This window comes from Anguilla rostrata, chromosome 5 (assembly GCF_018555375.3).
Source record: "Anguilla rostrata isolate EN2019 chromosome 5, ASM1855537v3, whole genome shotgun sequence".
In the NCBI taxonomy this organism is placed as follows: domain Eukaryota; kingdom Metazoa; phylum Chordata; class Actinopteri; order Anguilliformes; family Anguillidae; genus Anguilla; species Anguilla rostrata.
The window spans coordinates 49,776,844-49,792,841 of NC_057937.1; the positions used below are offsets into that span (position 1 = coordinate 49,776,844).

The window sequence follows — 15,998 nt, forward strand, 5'->3', positions numbered from 1 at the left end:
CTTATTTTATTCCACCCATGAGCTACAGTTCCTAGCATTTTAGCAAATATCAGCACTCAAGCAGCTTCGCATAAGCAGCCTGGGTGAATTTTGAGGGTATACATTTCCACTGAATGACTCAGTTCTGAAAAATAGATCAGCATCATTATGATGAAGCATAAGAACAAGGAGATGAATTATACCCAGACTCGCTTGATAGTCTGTGTTTGATGAGCACTTCGATGTGCATTGCATGACCTTCTGTTTGGCTCAAGCAAGTGGGAAACACTTTTTGGAGTTTTTATCAGTCCTGTGAATGACAACCACTTATGATGTACAGCTGTAAAGGCTGTGTCTATCCGAGCTGTAGGTCTACAAATGGAAAATAATGTACTGCTGCTGTTACTGTGTTAAAATATCATGTGACATTTAGCATAACTCTTTAGGGGCTTTCAGATTGCTCTCTTTCCCTTTGATCTTTCAATGGTGCATAAAGTATTCACACGCACACGCAGGGTGAAAAGCATTACAAACTGCAGTCACAAACAGTTGCACTCACTTTTGTTTATGGGTTTTAATTTCGACTCAAATCAGCTTTCAAACAACACACAGAGTGTGTCATCACTTGCAATGTAACAGTTTATTCCATGCTTACTCAATGGGTTGTGTATAAATATGTCAAATAAAAAAGCATTCATCTATACATCTTTGCCACAATAAATAGACTGTTCAGTAGATCTAGTAGTTTTGCACAGGGTTCAGTAACCTGCTGATTTCTTTGACAATATTATCAGAGCATGAAAATGTGTGACTGACCTTTCAAAGTGCAGCATTTGACTCTGTTCCCTCTGTTCTCTGTTTCCTGTGTGTCTGCAGCTGAAAAGCTCCCTCAGGACTGACCTGTGTCTGGACCAGGGGCCAAACACAGACAATGTCCCCATCCTCTACATCTGCCATGGGATGACCCCCCAGGTCAGTACCCCCGTCCTAAGCTCAGTGATCACAGCCAAAGAAAGAATATCCAGAGATAACGGAGTCAGAAAAACTACTGGTTTGAAAAACCTTCAAGCCAATGGCTTTTTTTGGACTCAATTATCACTGTAGTGGGAGGTCATGCTGTATCTTGATAGCCCTGGATGTACAGCACTTCTATCAAATGGCCCCAATTACAGAAAAAATGCAGCTTCAGTTCATCTTGCTGAATGACTTTTTTTTTTCATTTCCAAATGAGAATGACCCATAGGAACTCCATGAGGATTATTTTAAATTACATTTAAAATAGTCCTTTTGGTTACAGCTGTATTTTAAAATGATTACCTATTAATACCCTGAAGAATGAAGTCTACAGTATATGTTTTTTTTTTTACAGAAAACAAAAAGTTAAAAATATTACTTTAGAATACAACAATTCAACCCAATGTATAGCTGATGTACAGCAGTTATAGAGCAATGACATGACAAAGTCATGCATGACAGAATACACGCAATAACAAATAAATTATATTGACAATAGAAAAAAGTAAAGAACTAGCAATGTTTATTTATTTATATTATTGACAGAAACTTGAATTTGAATTTCTTCATTCTGTTGAAAATGCAGTTAGTGTCAGTGTCTGCTGTGCTTATTGGTCTCCCTGGGCTAATCGCTAATTGGCTTCCTGAACTGTGTCCACTGTTCATTCTGCCACATAGATAGTGATCAGCCACACCAGGATCATCTCTATGCATCACCATGCCATCCCACACTGCTGCTATGGCAATGAAACCTGGGTTACATTCAATGCAGAGATGATATACAGCATTTATATTGTGAGCTCCATTATGTTAAACATTTTTTTCTTGATTTGGCTCTGTACTCCTCAATTTTTGATTTGTAATCAGACAATTCACATGTGGTTAAAGTGCACATTCTCAGCTTTTATTTAAGGGGATTTTTTATATGCTTTGGTTTAACCTTGTGGAGCACTTTTTATACATTTCAGAGCATATAGCATATACTCATATGTTATACATTTTTATCCGTAATGTATATACCATATATCAATGTGTCATGTACAATATTTCCATATATTTAGTATATTTCAGTGTGTTATCTGTGGAGCAACAGAAACACAATATTCCTTTAATTGTATAATATGATGGCTTTTATAACACATTTATAATTTAAGAATCAGGATGCCCTTGAGCCAGATTCAAAATGGTAGCCTTGTGAAACAAAAAATGAGAAAGAGAGAGAAAGAGAGATGACGCGAGATTGTAAGAGGTCTGAAAGAGTTAATATTCTGTCAGAGAGAATAGATTCACTCCTCAGAGATTTCCTCTGCAACCCAAGCTGCTGTGTGCAATGCAAATGGTCCCTATAAATGATACTCTCATATTATCTCATATCTAGAATTAACCAGTGTTACTGAAAATTGCACATTAAGACTTCCAAAATCTTTAAATGTAATTTACTTATTCAAGAAGTAGTAATGCAGTTGTGAAGAAGTTTAAAACACAGAAGTAGTAATGCAGAATTATCCTTTTCCCACAAAAAATTCCTACAGCAATGAAGTTGAAAGACCAAGGAAAATGAGAAAACCCTCACCAAATTAAAATGCAGACAGTAGTGATGGAATGTCTGTTACTTCAAATAAAGTCATTTGCAAGTGTTGACAAAGTATTAAACATCAGTAGAATACCAAGCTTCAGTGCTGGCTGATTAGTGCAGATCTTCCCCTATTCTATCTGTGGTTAAATGACATTTAGCCAAGATACCAGTCTACCAGCCATTTGTGAGGGCCATGACTCAGTAGGATGGCGTGAGTGCATTGAATAATGATGGAACTCAGCAGGGAACTAAACTCACAGACCTCTGAAAGAAGTTACTAAACTATGCTGTTACTAAACACTTGAAAAAAAGCACTTGAAAAAGTCTGTTTTTCTTTTCTTCAGTTTGGAAAAAGCTGTGTAGCAGTCAGTATCATAAATACGGGAAAAATATTTATTTACAGGCAAAGAAAAGTGTAACTTACATTATTGATCTGTTTGTTTATGCTTATCGATTTGTTTGGACTTGACACTACATTTCACACTTTACACGTCCATATTCTGTGGGTGGATATTAACTGAAAGTAATTCTGAATTAGTTGTTTTTGTATCAATATTTTAATGTGCTATAGCACTGAACCAAAACAATTTAACAGATCTCATTGCAATGTTATACGGTACAGTGGATATAATGTGAAATGAAAGAAGAGATATGGCAAGAACTAAAGAAATTACCTGAAGTAATTATGTATGAAGTAGTGGTATGTATTCTGGCCTGTGTGGTGCCCTATAGTGACTCATAATAGTTATGTAGGGTTAGACCATTGTACAGGCACTGTATTTATGAAAATATGTTGTTATTTGACTTGGGATTTGCGAATTGTAAAGTGCTAATTAAAGTCCTGTTGCTGATGGGAAGGTAAAATAAGCTAGCCCCCTCTGCTCTGAGTATCCCTAACTAGACACAGCTGAGCAAGTAATGCATGTAATAGCCAGAGATTTCCAGATACGAGAAGGAACTATGTTTGTTCATTTTTGATATCTGAAGTTGGCTTCAAAGTTGAGTTGTTTTAACTTGGGAGATAATGAGAATTTTTATTTTTTTATTTCATTCATAAAATTTGTTTGAATCGCATTTACTGGTAAGGGATACTTTTTCAAACCAGTTCTGTTCTATTTCCATGGGTTATCGCATGGGGAAAATCTTCTCCTTCTATGGCAATAGGAACATATTTTACAATGTACCAGGAGCACGGTATCTTTTGTATACTGTGTATACAGATAGAAAAAGATACAGATATTTTTGTGTACAGATTTTTTGCACTGAAAGTAGCTTTGAGTGTTGATCTTTATTACTGTGTCCATTTTAATTGTTGAAGTTTCAGAAAAGCGAAAGATTTGTGAAATGTCACAGTACCTGCAACCCTTCTGAAAGAGCCAATGAATAGTTTTTTACTACACACAAAAAATAAATGTTTTCATCAAGTCTGTTTCCTTTTGCCTTGGAATACCATTGAAATTGAAATTGCATTTTTCAGCAACTACCGCACAAAGCACTTTACAATGAATGCCTCTCATTCATCCATTCATGCACACACACACACACGCACACACACAACGATGGCAGCTATGCATGGCCCCAGTCAGCTCGTCGGGAGCAATTGGGGTTAGGCGTCTTGCGCAAGGACACACCCAGAAGGCCGAGGGAGGGAACCGAAAATTCTCCCGTTGCCAGATCCTCCTGAGCGAATGCTGCATAATTACGCCTGGACGAATGAAAGCAGAAAACCTGAATCCAGTTATTTTCAGTGAACATCATCATTAGGATACAGAAGAATACTGATGTTACCCTGAGATTTTCACTGCTTAGATCCACTGATAAAGGAACCCAACCCTAAATAGTGCTGTTTGGTCTTAACAAAGCAAATCAGCAGCACATGTAGAAGGCCTTACCAGACATTTGCATATTGCTTTGATGTGCAGCCGCCTGCATGGATCTTATTCATGTGCATGTTGGAAAGATATTTTGGGCAATATTTTACTAATGTGAAGATAGAGTGAAGTGCATTGCATCAGGTAAACCTGAAGCCTTTTCTGCATGTACATTTCAGATCAAGGGAAGAAAAGCTTTAAATAAATTCAGATAAAATCAGATATTGTTACTGTTCATTTTCTGCTTTTGTATATATAGGCTTTGCTGTATTTACATCATAAGTAACTGATGTTGCACTGGACTCCTGTAGACTAACAGAGATGCAGGTCCAGATTTCATCAATATGTTGTCTTTAACTTCATAAAATTCAGTATGTGTCAAAATGAAGGTTACTTGTTGATTGAATCCGTTTGTCCAGGGATAATGTAGCTGTAACTCTTGTTCTCTTAAACACTAATACAAATGTGCATCAAGGTTGATTAAAAGGCAAAGAAAATGGGGCAATCTAAGATTGAATTTAATAACAGTGTCTAGCCTTGAAGTAAGTCTGCTTTGACATTTATGTCACTCATAAAAAATAAGTGGAAAAAGGAACTACATTTTTTTTAAAGTATGAGAGACTGAAAGTAGCCATTGGTGTTCATACGGCATTAACATGCTAATATAGTTGAAGGAATGTGAAGGGCAGCAGAGATCACACCTGCAGCCGTATTTCACTGAATAACAATATCTCATCTGTCAATCGGATCTCACAAGTGGCTCACATAAGTGACTAAGTGGACTCTTAAATAGGATTCCGACAGTCTTGAAAAGGGACGTACAGTTTGAATATTCTTAATATAATATTTTGCACATGTTAGCTGTTGAGGAGGATGTGAGAGTGCTATTTCGTGCTCTGACAGCTTGTGATAAAAGAGTGAACGCTTAAATGTCGAGCTGAATTAAAATATTTGCCAGTTCCCAAGAATCTGGTGAACATCAAAATGTTGTGTCTTCTTCGAAGGTGTAAATCTTTGTCAGAGTTTAGCAGTATATTATGCCACCACCTCCTAGTTTCTTGTTATTCCAGAACTGTTTCAATTTCAGAATGTAGCCGTGATTCTAAAATGCCGCACTCAACAGATCCATCCTCTGTCATTCCAGAATGTGTACTATACTAGCAGTCAGTGGCTACATGTGGGGGTGCTGAGTCCTACCATAGACGATGATGATAACAAGTGCCTGGTGGACGTCAACAGCAGGCCGAGGCTAATTGAGTGCAGCTACGCTACAGCAAAGAGGATGAAGCTGCACTGGCTGTTTACTCAGGTAAAGAATTATGTGTGTTTTATCTTGAGGGGGAAAAAACCAATTCCATTTCAGTGAAAATGAAGGCCTAAGACATTTGTTGTTGACTAGTAAAATAAGGCTGATGATTCAGACAGACATGGAATGGTAATAACTGGGGACAATGTAGGGAGGAAAAACCCTGAAGCTTTTGTACTGTCTCCTTGGTGCTACTGAGAACTTAACCCAACTACTGAATTAGGGGCTATTGCTGTCTACTGGACTCTTCCCTCATTAAACATCTGCATTCCTCAAAATCATTTAGAAGGAAACAAACACCCGCTAATTATGTCCTCAATACCCAAGCTCCTACAGACTGTCACTAATTTTTAGCTTAAAGGGGGCAAAGTCGGAATGGATAAGCATGTGAGTTTTGCTCACATTTTGAAAGTATGAGTTTTTTTGAAGGCCTTTCAAGAATCCTACCCTTCTTGATGTACTATTGCTCATACAGTGAGTTGTATACAAACAGCCAGGCAGCTCACTTGAAAGTAGTGATATTCTAAGTTTTGGTTGCATGAATAAGTGATGACTGAATATGCAGGCCACTTCAGTTAATAAAGTCACAAACCAATGAGATTGTTTTAAAATCTTTTCAGAAGGCATTTCGTTCAGCGTGAACAAACAGTCAACTGAGAGTTGTTATTTATCTTCCAAGCAAAGTTTGAGAAAGAAGAGATGGGTCTGCTCAAGCAACTCATTGTTCATTGTTGTGGAAAGTAATTTCATTTGATAATTTGCTGGTGCCAACTATGTAATCTTTACTCAGTTGGGCAGAATAAGATGAGTTTAAAAAAATGAGTTCAGTTTACTCTGCCCTACTCTCACAAATTCAATCTGAACTTGGACTAAGCTTCCCAAGCTTATCTGGGTTATTGATGAACATGTTTTTGTCGTCTTCAGATCACACAAGCAGGGTGTTTTGTTGTCTTCAGGTCACACAAACAGGGTGAAAGTACAGATTCTCTGTTAAAATACTGTAAAGTCAGGACATCCTCAAGGCATTCTACTTGGCAGGGGAAAAAGGCTTTTCTTTCCCTGCCAAGTTAACATTGTAGGAATTACATAAAAACTCATCTGCATACAGACAAAAGGCTGACAGCTACTCCAGGGGAAAAATGGTATGCAATCAAATTATCTATACTGTTAAATCCAGATTCTGCATCTCCAGTTCAACAGACATACTTGCATGGGCCCACATGCAATTCTGTAATTAACAACATGCTGTTGCTTGCTGGAGGTAAATGAAACCATTTATAAAACTGCAGAAGCTTTAATGATGAAATCCAAATAGTCTGAAAACCATTTTGTCTTTAAGCCATGCTAGAATTAAGCATTATTATATTTGCTTTATTTATAACAAACACAAGCCGAGTTGATCTGGAAATGTTTTTACAGGCTAACCAAATGAAATCAATGAAACAAAATGAACCAATTTATTCTTATTACATTTTCAGGGTAATTGAAAGTCATCTTAAAGTGTCAACTGCCTGTTTTTTCATGCTACAGAGAATATTGAGCTGAATTTAACATGCTAGACAATTGCAACCAAAATTGAAACACATAGCACAACAAGGCAGTTGCCACTTTGTGTATCTGACCAGTCAATCAGAATCCTGGATATCAATCACGTGATAAAAATGCATTTTTATTGTCAAGAAGCATTTAACTTCCAGGAGCAAAGCAGACTTTATTGAATGATGATGCTAGATTAATCTAGTTTGTTTTAGTTTGACTGAATATCATAATACCATTTAGCAGTCTAAGTGAATTTGACTGAATCTGGGCCTAATTGTATTTGATTGAATCTTGCGCAATTCTTGTCTTTGAATTTCTATATTAAATCAGGGCTACATACGGTACAGGATGCTGTAATAAACATTTATAATGTGCTCTTTAATGAAGGATGAATTACTGTGTTTAGTATTCTTTTTCTCATTTAATTTTTAGTCAGGTGAATGAATACATAATGTGTTCAAAGTTAAATACATCACTGCAGTACCAGGATGAATATCATAAGTCTTCACCAGGCTGTACAGCGTTTGTACATAAATCATTGGGACAATGAAAATATTGAGTTCTTGACTTTAAATGTAGGAAATTACTGATTTTCAGTGACCAGCATTCTGTTTTCCAGACTACTCCTATGTCAAGGACTATATCTCCTTGATAAACTGAAAAAGAGCTCTGATGAGGTCTTTGGGAAATTTCAGAGTTTGCCCTTGCAGGTCTTTGACGCAGGGTAAGCGCTCTGCCTTCAATGGGGTATGAAGGTAGCTCTCAGCAGGCCCGAGGCCCAGATAACACCCGAAGCCTGGGGGGCTAATGGGCCCCCAGCTCCATTTAGCAAAGCAACTCAGTCAAGTACAGCCGCATTACTGCAGAGTAATTGGGGTGGTGAAGGCTGTGCGATCAAAGCCATCAGATAGCCAGCAGGTATATGCTTAATGTGGTCGGGATTTCAACCATGTAGCCCTTTTATGAGTAGTCCGAGGGTGGAGGGGTTTGCTGTAACGTAGCGAAAGGAGCAGCTTAGCTCATGTTTGAAACTTAGCAGTGATTACAATAAATAATCAGTGATCTGGTGCCTACTCACTGTGGTTACAGTGTATGTAAATGTCTGCATGCGAAACTATATATAATTTGGCTGATAAGACGATGTAGTTCAGGGCTTCTGGTTTCTAATTAGATTCCCTTTGCAGTCACCATGGCTTAAATTAAAATTTAATTATATGCAGTGGAACTTATTTCAAATGTTTCAAACTTTTGCAAATATCTCAAAGCAGCCAGAACCTTCCAGAGTCAACTGGAGGTCTAATTTTATGGTAATTTTAAATGCTACTGCATTTGACATCTCTGTTCATGATTGTTGTTAACATCATATATTTTTAAAATCCAGATTTAGCGTGAATTGAAACTAACTCATAATTTGTTTTGCATTGACTGTGCTTTCTTGTTGTTCATGCATGTTATGAATTACATGGAACATAATTAATCAGCCATAGCCATGGTTTGTTTCATCATTATGTCATAGTGTGTATGAAGGGTTTTAAATTACAAATGAATAACATTCAAGCCTTGTATCCGTGTATTTTGTTTTTCAAAGCAGGTAAGTGCATAATTGCCTTATCTTGTACACCTTGGCATGATTGACAGCAACCAGGCAGTTCCCAGCATGCACTGGGGGACTGAAGAAGAGCATAAATAAACTGTGCCAGATTAAGCTGTAACCTTACATATCAGCTCTTCTCCCCCTTCTGAGGAAATGCTGTGCATGGCCCACTTTTCAATTCTCATTCAAATGTTCCAATTACTGTATTTAACGATATTATATATTTTCAATATAATTGGTAACTATAATATTTACATTGCATCGTACACCAGCTCATGGAGCCCCCCTCCAAAAAAACTTTTAAAAAACATCAGAATTATGTACCTATTGTGTAATACAGGATTAAATGAGAAATAGAGAACTGAGTGAAATGAAAGTCTTTGGGATGCAGATAGGTTTGGGTACCTGGAGCGAGATTGGTGAATCCATTGTTTTAAGATCATTAAAACACTGAAAACAGGAACACTGAAGTGCCAAATGTAACATGAAAGTGAGCAAACGGGTGTCACCAGGAGGGATCTGCGTTAACTACAGCCACCAGACCCCTAACTTGGGAAATCTGCTCCCAAAATCTGTGAATGTGTTCTGGGTGCAGTTCCCACACATATAAAATTTCAACATGTTTATAAGGTGGTTGGTTATCAGATGGTCTTTTTGAAGTTCCACAAATGTGTTGTATGCTAAATAAAGGTCTTAATACATCAAATCATTTGACATTTCAATGCTGAAGAAACTGTGGTGGAGTAAGATTGCAATGAGTAGCAGATCTAAAGCATATATTGTTTGATTTCAAAGATATTAATACTTTTGTGCAACAGTGATATTCCACCCCTGACATTCCATCATACACAGAATGAAGATTTGTGAACACATTCATTAATAGTGAATAATTACTGGTGCATAAATACTGGCCCTTTAAAAACCCTCAACACAACTAACGGCTGTGTGTGCGTGTATGTGCATGCATGTGAGAAAGAGAGAGACAGAGGCCTTTGGAGTCTCAGCCTTTCATAGAAGACGGCTTGTCAATGGGGAATGAGACATACATCTTTCCTTCTTTCTTTTGCTTTATTATTGCTGTCACCGTTTAATTTGCAGCAGTATTGGATCAGTACGACACATGACACTGTATAACACCATGTAGGTTGGTTCACTGGGTGGATCTGCAGCATGGGCTGTTTGAGCTGATTGTCTCGCATCATGGTGCCATTATTACTGCGCCTTGCTCCTCCTGCTGAGAAGAACATTAAATTTAATGGCTGGTGAATTGTTGTTTTATGCTAAGTTTACAGGCCCTTCTCTGTCGGCGTAGCTGGGAGCTCACCTGCCGGAGTGTAAGTTCATTAGTGCAGAGGAGAGCACAGCAGCTGCATCTTGTTACGCCATTAACCTCTGCGCATTTGAGATGCTCCTCCATTACACAGGAGAGCTGGGGCTCAGACTTACAGTAGCACATTTCCCTCTCCCCCTGCTCATCTAATCCCATTGCAGCACACCCACAAAGGAAGATTGGCTCTCACTACAATATTCATTCAGCAAGTCTGATACTCAGAGGGGGGAGGTAATCAGCTGAAGGAGTGAGGGATGGAAGAGGGGTACTTGTGTGCATTTGCCATAAATGTTGGACTTGTATAACCCAGTTATGTCAACAGGTTCCATGTAGCTGACCCGGGTAGCACTGAAATTGTATTATTTAGTTAAACCAACTTCAAAAAAAGATTTTTGATGCCGCTCAACTGATTGCACATATCATGGTCTTTGTAGCTCCCAAGTCAATTCACCATTATATTCTAATGGAGACACAGCTATTGTTGCTATGGAGTCACCTTAAAATATGTAAATAAAGGATAGATTTTATGTCATTACATTGTGACTGGCTGTGTAAGTGTTATTGGAAGTGTATGTGTGGTGACATAACAACTTAAGTTATCCTTTGTGATAGGAGTCATCATTATTATTATTATTATTATACTAATTAGTAAATAAAAAAATCAACATTTTCTAATAATGTGAATACTATAATATGAATGTTTTGTTTTGTAGGGAGGTTCCATCCAGAACAGGAAGTCAAAGCGATGCCTTGAGTTGGTGGAGAGCAGTGAGAGTGAGTTTGGGTACCAGCTGGCTCTGCAGAAGTGCTCTGGTCAGTCATGGACAATCACTCATGTCCTGACTGGCCCCTCATCATGACCAGGTCATTATGACCAGGTCAGACCATCTGTCTGTGTGCAATCCTGGAAGTCAAGAATCACATAAACTCAACAGCAATTATTCACACACCTTGATGTCTCTCCCTTTCATCAGATGACGTCATTCAGTATATGTCAAACATTTCTTTCCTACGTGTGCTTACGAAGAAGCCAGGTGGTTGGCTTATACTTTGCATATTGAGAGACTACTACAACGGACTACATTTTGTGCAAATCATTTTTTTCTCTTTTTCTTTTGCAATGACTTGCGCTGGACCCAAAACACTTTGTATTGTACCTTGTATATTTTTGCTACTGTGTAGCAAGCAATTGCAAAGTTTCCTGCTGTATTTTTTTCCTAGTGTCTCAGGTTTGTAGTTTATTATGAAATTGAGTTAAATCAAGTTTGGAGGAAATGCCGATATGGTAGAATATATCAGACTGAAGATGTAAAACTATTTTATAAATGTAAATATTCTGGATATTTATAACTGACAGTAAACGTAAAGATGGTGAATGAGTGTGTTTGTATTTTTTTCTCCTGAATAAAATCTAGCAATGAAAACATACAATAAGGATTTAAATCGAAGAATTAATCTACATAAAGCAGTTATGATACAATCATGAGAATTACATACATGTCGCATTAAAATTATGCACAGAGCATTAATGCATTATTCCATTCTTGATAAAGAATGTAATAGAAGTAAGAGTATATATTAGACTACAAAGCATACTTTTACTGTGAATTTATTATTAAATATTAATAATGAATGTATATTGTGAAACCAGTATGAATACTTGATATTTCATTCAAAGTCATATTTTGTAACCTAATACATCACTGTCTAAAGCTTTATATCAGGAATTATGTAATACATTCAGAAACACTTACTGTAACTGTTACTTGGGGGCTTATAATGAAACATGTTTTTAATGCATTGTGTGGAATCCTTAGGTCTATCATCCTCAAGTCTGGATGTTTGTTCTCACTGCTGCAAAGGGCCAGTCATTTTTTTATGTGGGCCAGTGGGAAGATTGCCCCCTAATGGTCTTTACATCACTTTTAATAAGAAACTGAAACTAAGCCCAGCCCCACTTAGCTTCAGCCCCTGCAGGCAAAAAGCATACAACTTTGTTTCCAAATTTCACCTCACACCTTCAATCATCAGCCTGTCATCGACAGCAAAATAACACACACACACACACACACACACACACATCTTCCATCCTAGATTCTACTCTAAAACCATAACATCCAGAGGCATTAACAGACGTGTTGTAAATCTGTTTTGAACAAATACTTGGAAAAAGCAAGCAATAGATCATTTTCAGTATGCAAGGCTCCTCAGGCGTCTACATTTCTGAAAGTCCAGGAGTGATATCTCATTTAACATAGCCGGCTGAAGCTAAATTGTGAAAATGTATTCATAGTTTGATATATGATATTTGAACACATTTCAAAGAGGGTTTTTTCTCTTTTTTTCAGTGGACATATCTTGAAATGTGGCACATTAGGGCCTCTGCTATATTGCCATCAACCTCTCCAACCAAATCTATAAACCAAGCTGATTTTAAACTATTGATTGACTTTATATGGAGAAAACCACTGTGCATACTACAAACCAATTGTCGTGCACTGGATATTTCAAACTTGTTTCCATTCACTGAATGTATCCAGTGGCCATGATAGGGGCTATATAGACTATTGTGTGACATTAGTTGAAGGACACTACAAGTACATTAAACGCCCAGTGCAGCCAGACATATTGGCTTTTAGACACTGCTAGAAGAGTCTATTTTCTCTGTACATAAAATATCCGCTCTCACCTTTTCATATTAATCCAGTCATCAGCATCCCATTGGAAACTATGTCTTTCCATTCCATGTGTGACTACAATGTAATGCCCCTAAATTGAATAAAAGAGTGCAAAACTCTATCCCCTGGTACACTTCTGACCAGAGGATTGCATTCATGCTCAACAGCCAAGACAAGCATAAGCAGATGTAAATGGATCGTTATCCAGGTAACACCAACAGTGACTTACTAATGACAGTTGAAGTGCACAGCGCTCTTTGCTAAGTGATGCCAATGATGCCTTCCTCAGAGTCAACAAATTATTCTGAATATAAAGAACATAAACACCCTTTTTGAAACCCTATTGCCAAAGGTCTCCTCATACTTTACACACACACACACACAAAGTGTGTATCAGGAAGCAAATTACGTGAAAAACTGTTCCCTTGCTGATTAGATGAAGGCTCCGAAGGCGAACCACACACACAGGTCATTGAACTTTAATGCACAATGTTTATGTCCGTTAGGATTATCACTCTCCAGATAAGCATTTCCATGATGAAGTACCACTTGGTTTAACTGAATGCACCAAAGGGCAAAGAGTGAAAATTGCTCTCATTTGTAAAATTAGAGAAAAGGATGTACCTTTCAACCATTTATTTAAAACAAATAAATCTTCATTTGTCACTACTATGACCTGAAAGACGACCCTGATAGTATATTTGAATATGTGTGCTGTGTTTGTGTAGGAGCACTTGAGGGGGAATGCTTAATAGGTATAGAAAGGCAGATGATGCACCTTATTTTATCTTTTAAATTTCTTCCCATTTAATTAGTGACAGGCAGTTTTTTAAGATGAATTACTGTGACTACATTCATACATTTTGAATTGAATTGTGCTTTAAAATTCAGAGTCTGCTTAGCTATTCTCTGAAGGTTCCACAGTGGGGCCATTAAAAAGGAAGCCAAAATCATCACATTTCCTTTAAAGCTGTACTTTCCTGAACAGTGAACACTTCATTCATAACCACTGCGGTTATGGATTATTACATATTCAGATGATTATTAGCAATAGACTGAAAAAGGCCAAAGCTTGACCTAGAAATGTTAACTCTCACTGTAAAAAAAGAAGAAGTACATTTTATGGTAAAATACTGGCAGCTGGGTTGCCAGAACATTACAGTATAAATAATGGTAACAAATATGTTAAGCATATATTAACAAATGTTAAATGTACTACGATGTTTCACACAATTAATTACATTTCAACTGTTTATAGTTTTGTACCTTTGCTATTTTATAGACCTTTACCACAAAATTCATGGAAAATGTTTATTTTATTTGCAGGGCATATCTTTCAGAGTGATACTCATGCGTTAGATTGACAGTTTGTGGTGTGCATGTTGAGTTACTGAGCATCACAGGGGAAAAGGCCGGTGGTGTATTTGATATTTTTATGAACATCAATGTTTAGCTGCCACTCTACCGCATGCAACTCTGAAGACTGCGGAATAAAAATAGAAGCAACTTGTGTTTAAAAAATTGAAAACATTGACTGTTATTTTCCTTGAGAGAAAATTTTGTAGCATATCTGGTACATGAAGTACTGGAATCATTATGCATCGTGTAAGAGTTTCAGCTCAACTGTAGTGATGGAAGGCATCTTGAACCAAGAAAAATATGGAGCTACAGTATGAATAAGTCCCAGATTTTTAGTCCCTGAATATTATAGCTAAGGAGATCAAGGTTATTAAATGTATTAATAAAGATCAGTAATTGATGTTATATGGTAGCTTCACCTAAAGTATGCTTCAGCATAATACATTTAATATGAATAAATTCATATAAATTCAACACATGGTAAAAGGAAATACAATTTATCACAGCTAAGTATGTAAACTTTAAGAAGTAAACATGTCTGGAAGAATGAGGGAAACCAAACATAAGGAAAAGACAGTAAACTGTTAATACTCTATGCCTGTATTTATGGCTATAACTGTATATTAAGTTTACAGGGAAAAGATTTCACATTTCGAAAATAGTTGCTTGTCATCTCAGCAACATTTCAAATAGCCATGGATTTCTGATTAAAATCAGATAAGCAATGTCAGTGTGACCTTTCTTGCCTGACTTCTCTCAAATAATATTTCAGAACTTGTCAGAAGTAAGACATTTATTTGAGAGATAAGTCTGCCCTATCATGGTATTTGTCATCTAGCACTCTCAGTATTTGACATGACAGAAATAAGTTTGTTAGTGTGTCTGCGTGTGTGTGCGTGTGCGTGCGTGCGTGCGTGCATGCGTGTGTGTGTGTGTGTGTGTGCATGTGTGTTGATGATTCATATTGTTGTGAGCAAAAGAAAAAAGTTAAAAAAAAGACATGTCCACAATCAAAATGAAATAAGATGGCACATTTAGACAAAACATGAAAGGCTACTGGTTATTCTAGTGTGTGGATTGGCTCCACCAAATCCAGACCATGCCAGTGTCAGCTGTGACTGAAATCCCGACAGAGGAAAGTATTATTGGCCTTAGTGTCATCAAGGGTGGGAGGGACCTGTGGGACTGCACATTGGCTTTGATCACTTTAAAGTGACCAATAATCAAAGAGAAAATTTAATTTGAGCACAGTAGTGCTCAATGATGGTTTGAGCATAGGGGTGTCTTCAGTGTTGAAAATGTGAGAGAGACTCTAAAGGCCCACTATATTGACCACAGTGGCCACTGAATGCCAGCTGTTGGTCTGAATGTGAAAGCATTCATAAATCGCGATGGGAATGTGTGCAATTTGTAATACAACATTTTGCCTTTGGTAAAGTCTTGATAAAGCTCTTCCGCACCCTGAAAACACAAAAAACCTGCCTCAGTGGTGGTGGATGTGAGTTGCATCCACATGAGTCTCAGTTAAAGGGGAGGGCAGTGAGTACGCCCGTCAGATGCTAGGAGACACAGCTGGAAATTACTTTGTGGTAGGACTTGGACTGTGGTAATGTTGCTGTTCTGCAGAGAGGGAGACCAGTGAATTGTCTGTCACCTCAAAACACCAGTTAGCCACATGAGAACACCTCTATATATTGGATCAGAGTACAAACTCCCTCTACTCTTTGTGTGTCTTAATTATGAGAATAAAGA

General features: G+C 37.4%; 1 protein-coding gene across 2 annotated transcripts in view; it reads left to right on the forward strand.

Moving 5' to 3' along the window:
- The window catches only part of LOC135255551 (polypeptide N-acetylgalactosaminyltransferase 18), a 77,539-nt gene extending 65,739 nt beyond the window's left edge, over positions 1-11,800 (forward strand). Inside the window, exons 9-11 of one of the 2 annotated variants that reach the window (XM_064336877.1) lie at positions 856-951; positions 5,585-5,749; positions 10,923-11,799. In XM_064336877.1, coding sequence (XP_064192947.1) covers positions 856-951; positions 5,585-5,749; positions 10,923-11,069 — 408 coding nt within the window. In that variant the 3' untranslated portion in view covers positions 11,070-11,799. Of the gene's footprint in view, positions 1-855; positions 952-5,584; positions 5,750-10,922 lie in introns of both variants that reach the window. The other variant, XM_064336878.1, reaches the window with a different exon arrangement.
- The last annotated feature ends 4,198 nt before the right edge of the window (positions 11,801-15,998 follow it).